Genomic DNA, 6,461 nt, shown 5'->3' with positions numbered 1-6,461 from the left:
CTATTCTATGATTCTGTGATTCTATGAACATAAGGCTGATTGTCCAGGCTACCTTGCAGAGAAGACCTGTCATGAAGTGTGATTTGTAAGGGCAGGTAGTTTGATCTGAAGACTCAAACTGTGCAGAGTTACCACTTCCCTTGCTAGTTTAATTTTAACTCTGCTGAGCTGTTCTTAGTGGCCATTGCCAAATTCCGTGTGGTAGAGTTAGGACTGCATTGAAATGTGCTGTATTTATTTATGAATCTTACTTTTCCCAAGGATTTTAAGGTTGATAAACCCCTGTGTTCTGGAGTGACATGGGGTATGACAGACAAGGTATGAAGGATTTGGTAATAAAAGCAGCAGTGTTTTTCAGTAAGCCACGGCAAGTTCTCTCAGGACAGCTGCTGCATTGCTTGGGAAGTTAATTTAGGGACATTCGGTAGGTTGTGATCACTGGCACCTCTTTTGTCCTTCTAAGTAAGGATTCTGAAATGGCATATTGAAAGGATTGAGGTGGGGAGGAGCCATACCTGAGGCACACAGACAGAAAAGGGTGTTAAAATGATGCTGACGCTTCAGGTAGCTCCATGATACCCAGTCTGTGAGGAACTTAATGAATTGAGACCTGCCTGTGTTTTTCCTTGGGACCCTGAACTGGGCCCTGGGCCCTTTGTAATTCTAGAATGAGTCATGCCCCTGGAAAGAGCAGAGTTGCACTGTCCGTGAAAGCAGAGAGAACATTGCCTAGGGCAGGCACCTGGCTGTGTACCACAGTGTCAGAAATCAAACCATTGCAAGAGGTTTAGGTTTTGTTTCCTGTTGTCATCTCGAGTGACAAAGCACCATGCATTGTTACCACTCATTGCACTTTTGACTAGCTTTGTCTTTCTGTCCTTTACAAGTCATATCTACTGATTACTTCTCTTTTGCTGATATGTTTATAGCCATGTTCAGTGTCAGCACAACTCATAGTTAAGCATAGCTAAGCAAAGGTCCTAGTTTTGCATAATCTCTTAGCCCTGGAATTTTTTAGATTACTGAGGTGAAACCTAATCTCTGACCCTGAGTAGGTTGACTGGGTTTTGTCTCCTGGGTTTAAGAAAACAGAACTTGAAAAGATGTGTCATTCTAAGTTTGGTTTTTGTGTATTACAGACTTCTGGGACACAGCTGGACAGGAGAGGTTCCAGAGCATGCATGCATCCTACTACCATAAGGCTCATGCTTGTATCATGGTAAGGGCAGTGTCTCAGCTGTGATTTGATGGAATTTTGACTAATCCAGTCCCAGCTGACACATGGCCTATGTGTTACTTGTTGTGATAACGCTGCCGTAGATTTGTGTCTTCCAGTGGTTTAAAAAACATTCCTATATTGTTCTTTCTTCTCTCACTAAATAAAAGCAGTGTAGTTGGGTATGTTCAGCTCCATTCTATCTTTCCTTATAGCACTGTTACTATATCCCTGGCTTTGCTGTCTTCTAAATTTCCTTACTTTTGTAAGCATTCCTTTCTTATTCTGTTATTTGACTATTGGATTATGTAGTACAAAACTGTTCTGACATGTTCTGCAGGGGTACTGCATAAGACATTCTTTGGTCTTCTGCCCTTTCTATTTTCCTATACTTTGCTCTTCCCATTTATTAGCTCAAATAAGTCTTTTTTCCTGACTCCTGCCCCTCCGAGGACTCTTGCTTTGTACTGTTGCGCAACCTTTCCATTATTTCTTATCACTTGTGAGCATCAGTCAACTTCATTGGTATTTTGATTGTTAAAATAGAGAAGTCTTACATGTGACCCTTCTTAGCAGAGCAGATCTTTCCTATGGTTGTTCACTTGTCATGGGTAATGCAGTGCTTGTCATAGTACAAAATAAGAATGCAAAGGAAAATGAGGGACTGTTCCCTGCCTCATGCAAAGAAGTGGGCCTGGCTGCATGTTTCAAGGCTTGCTGGGTATTCTCCCTTGTCTTTCACCCCTTCTAACAAACACCAGTTTCCTTTATTGATGTCCTCCTGGGAGAATTCTGGATTCTGTATTTAGTGGTCAATCGGGAGCTCTCCTGCTGTGGCTCATCATAGCTGGTTCTTTCTTGGAAGGTGTTTGATGTGCAGCGGAAGGTCACCTACAAGAACTTGAACAGCTGGTACAAGGAGCTGAGGGAATTCCGCCCAGAGATTCCGTGCATTGTGGTGGCCAATAAAATTGATGGTGAGTAGATCTTCTTCTTTCAGCCTCTCAGAATTGTGATGTGATTCTCTTTTGACCTGGCTGAGAATGTCATTCATCTGTTAGGTCCAGATGAGTTCTTGAGTATTAGTCCTTCAAGGCTGTATTTTACCACTGAATAGCTGGGTCCTCTACTGACCTTGATGCTGTTTTACAGGCTCTTGTCCTTGTTTTACTAGCACTTAAAAATACGATTTGATCCATTTAAAGTTTATTCAAGTGATGTCCTTCCAGTTCTGTCCTTACCATGCTGCCTGTTGCATCCAGCAAGAACCCAAAAGCTGATTGGAGCAGTACCTAGTCAAAAATTGAAGGACGTCTTGCTGGAAAAGGAGCATAACCTATTATGTGGCACAGTCAGTAACTGCCCTTGTATTGCTAGTTCAGGCTGCAGGTTTCTGTGGAACTCCTCTGTGCTGAAGTGTCTAAAATACACCTGCTAGCAAAACTGTTCACCTTCCTCTGCTGATGACTGATGCCTCCCTCTTCTTAGGAGTGCCAGCTAGGCATTCCACACATTAGTGCTGTCATTTGGGTTGTGATCTGTCTCCTCCATCCTGCAAGAGTGCATAATACCATCAGCTTTCTTCTCAGCATCAACAAGAGAACATATACCCTTAGGACCATAGTCTCCTGCTGTTCTCTGCCAAGTACAGTGTCAGACATGGGCTTCCTTGCTGACATTCATGGCAGAAATCATCACAGCTATCAATAGTTGTGTCCACCTGAATAAAGTGTCTGGGCTTCCACTGCAGTCTACAGCAGTTCATTTGGTTCAGTGGTGTGGCTTAGGGCGTGATTGATCTTACCTAATGAAAGCCTTTCCTATAGGATGTGTCAAGCCAGCCTTGAATCCACCAGTTGCATGGACTGCAGAGGAGGTCCAAGGCAAATGGACTTGGTGTTGACAGGCATATTTTAGGCAGAACCTCTGTGTAGATGAATCCTGATCTTGATGTTCTATGTGTGAGTGCACACTACTCCAGGATGGTCCTCTGCCTTGCCTTTCTTTGCTGTATTCCACCTGGACTAGGAAATGATCAGCCCACAACTCTTACCACAGGCCCAGTGTGGAAACAGTTGATCCAGCTTCCTGCAGACAGGCAAGGAGCAGCTGCCAGGGCAGTGCTCACGGGCAGCACCTGAAGTCTGAAGTACTTCAGCTGCTGTGTGAAAAAAGGTAGATCATCTGGGACCATCCCACTGTGCTGCATACAGGCTGCATATTGATCAAAACTGAGCTGCCCTGCCAGCATGGCCTCTAAATATGCAGTGGAGTTGTTCCAAAACTGAAATAAAGCCTCTGGCCTACTGAGGTTGGGACAGCTGGACCTAACTGCCTGTTAAGTAAAAATATCGAAAAGTTGGGTCATTTATATACTGTGAGCATGCCCTGGACTCTATACCTATATACCTATATACCTATATACCGACGAACATAGGTACATGCCATAAAGGCAGTGGGGAGTTCTGGCTAATAGGCCAAACTGGGGGGAGAGGCATGACTTGTACTGGTGATGGTGTCCAGGTCATGTGGACACAGCCAAAATCACAGGGATGTGCCTGGGAAACATTCAATAGTTGCTGCCGGGCAAGTGAATGGGTATTTTCTAAGCTGTTATTCATTTATAGCACATCAGAATCCATCTATAATTCAGTCAAGGACCATGGATAAACCAACAACTCTTTCTTTTTGTGTTTCTTGTCAATGGTTTGCTGATGGTGTTGCTTTTAAAGCCCTACAGCTGTTGAGGAGGACTCTCCTAGCCTTGTACTACAGTGAGGGGTAGTACAATCGCTAAGTTGGGCTCTGCTCTCATCTGTTCCACCACTCCTGTACATGTTGGCATTCTGCCTGCAGTGATGTGTTACTGACCAACCACTTCTCCTTTTCTTGCTCCCAGCGGATATGAAGGTGACCCAGAAAAGCTTCAACTTTGCCCGAAAGTTCAGTTTGCCCTTTTACTTTGTGTCTGCTGCAGATGGCACCAATGTAGTGAAGGTAAGACACAGATATTTGACTCAGCATACATGAGACCTCTATACAGTCCAAGGACATGGAGACTGCTGTAGGCACAGAGAGCAGAAAATGGGCTGGTTCATGTTTGCCTACTTGTGAGGTCCTGGTAGCTATAGGTACTTGCGGAGTCGGTTTTTTTCAGTTGAGGTGTGGGAACAGTTTCTGTATATTACAGAAGCCCGGTGCCCCTTTACTCTGAGTGATGAGTATTCTCCTTCTTATCAGCTCTTCAATGATGCCATCAAACTGGCAGTTGCTTACAAACAGAATTCAGGAGATTTCATGGATGAGGTCATGCGAGAACTGGAGGTAAGAAAGGCTCCACTTACTGCCCTCCTCCTAAAAGCAACTCTGTTCTGTCTTCCCTCAGAGAAAGCAGAGCCTGTGGCAAAGGCCGAAACTTTGTAGGCTTGGGAAGATTTGCCTTATACTAGTGACACTATGGGGTTTGTGTGCTGCTCGTGTCTAGGTTGGAAGGGGTGAGGTGGTGATCCTCTGAAGAGCCCACACTGCCCTACCCCTAATTTGAAAGAATCACAGCACAATATAGCTGTTGCTCTCATGCTTCTCAGCAGTTCCTTGTCCTGCTCCTTTCCAGAGCTTTGACCTGCAAAAAAGTGAGAATTTGTTGGATCAAGAGGAGAGCTGCCCTGAAGATAATCCCCCATCTGCCTAAGCCCTGGACTCTGAGTTTTCCTTTGCTCTAGATTTCTGGGGCCTTCACAGAGGAAAGTGTTTTTTCTCTTGTCCTGAGAGCTCAACTGGGCCTCTCCCACTCTTGCGGGAGATTCTCTGGCCATGACCTTCCTTGATGTGGCCTGAGCTGCTGCATATCACGGTCAATGAGAAGGTGAGAGTATCCACAAGATTGCTGCTTACTGCTTGCTTCTTCAAGGCAAAGCTTGCCTGGAGAGTTCAGCCACTCTGGGACCTACAGGGAAGGGTCCTGCCTGGAAGCTTTAATGGTACCGATTGGAGAATACAAACACTAGAAACTATTTGTATTTTTATATATATATATAAAGCTTTGAGCCTACATCCTTCCTGCACTTCTGTTCTAAAGCAGTAGTCCAGTTACTATACAGTATTAAGTCCAACTGCCAGCCCTCCCCATTGCTTTGCAGCCCAACCAGCTCTGCTTCTGTCCATGCCTGTGAGCTCTGGTGCAGTTTCTTTGGGTTTGCTTCCCCATTCTGTTATGGAGCAGCCAGATCCAGTAGACTTCCAGCAGATCTTCTCCTTTCACATCTGCTAGAGCTGAACCAGGTGGGCTTATACCCAGGAGGCTTGTCCTATCCCAGCCTGATGGATGTGGCTGCTGTGTGTGTTAAGGAGACTTGTGCTGCGTAAGTCTAGTTTCAAGTTCACCAGTGCATTGTATGGACCTACTGGGATCCCACCAGCAGCTGGCCTAAGACACGTTGTGTTTCCAACTGCTGTCCCCATAACCTCTGTGCCCTTCTTCCACTGTACCCTCAGCCTCCTGTGAGCAAGCCCCTTTGAGTGACAATTCACAGATAACTGAAGGGAGAGTTGGGGGCATTTTGAGGAGAGGCACCTGGTAGGGACAGCAGCACCCAAGTAGTGTAATGGAAGTCCAAGGTGACCTTGCTATCAGCACCTCAAACACCGCATCTGCTCACAGATGTAGCAAACATGGGAGCAAGGTGGGGAAAATAACCAGGGATAGATCACTTGTTCGAGACAAGAAAAGGGCAGAGAAAGAGAGGAGTCAAATAGGATGGGGGGGATGTACAAGCATGGAAAATGGACAGAAACAGGGATAAAGGAGCCAGTCACAGATAAGCAACTGCTGCTTGTTTTGCTTGTTTGACTGAGCCTTGCATCTAGTCACCACAGTCTGTCCAACCTTTTTGAGAGTGACTCCAAATGCTGTTCTGTGTGGTTCCACTCTGTACCTGGCTGCAGCAACGGCAGAAGGAACATGGGCCATAGGGACCCAGCAGCTGGAAACACCAGCCAAGTCCTGGTGGGTGTGCTCTGGGGGTGTGTGCAGTTCACTAGTGAACTTGAAGCTGGACTAGCTCACGAGCAAGAGGAGACATAGATCTGGAAAGACCTAAGGTCTGTACCAGCTGCTGGGTAAGTAGCTTGACATCAGCCACAGATACTGACTGAACTTAATTCCCATGCTCATATTTAAGGGACCCATGAATATGTTGTGCTTGGGAATCTAGGGAGTGATGTGTGTGTATGTTCCAGTCCTGAT

General features: G+C 45.6%; 1 protein-coding gene across 1 annotated transcript; it reads left to right on the top strand.

The window, feature by feature from the left end:
- Positions 1 to 1,144: 1,144 nt before the first annotated feature.
- LOC104399560 (rab-like protein 2A) lies at positions 1,145 to 4,907 on the top strand. Its single transcript, XM_010015654.1, has 5 exons — positions 1,145 to 1,219; positions 2,082 to 2,193; positions 4,116 to 4,213; positions 4,457 to 4,540; positions 4,830 to 4,907. Exons 1-5 carry the CDS (start codon positions 1,178 to 1,180, stop codon positions 4,905 to 4,907), a joined length of 414 nt encoding a protein of 137 aa, XP_010013956.1. The 5' UTR covers positions 1,145 to 1,177.
- Positions 4,908 to 6,461: the final 1,554 nt, after the last annotated feature.

Source organism: Nestor notabilis, unplaced genomic scaffold (genome assembly GCF_000696875.1).
Source record: "Nestor notabilis isolate BGI_N333 unplaced genomic scaffold, ASM69687v1 Scaffold24195, whole genome shotgun sequence".
In the NCBI taxonomy this organism is placed as follows: domain Eukaryota; kingdom Metazoa; phylum Chordata; class Aves; order Psittaciformes; family Psittacidae; genus Nestor; species Nestor notabilis.
Note: the sequence above shows the minus strand (reverse complement) of the source record. Positions and strands in the feature narration are given on the sequence as shown.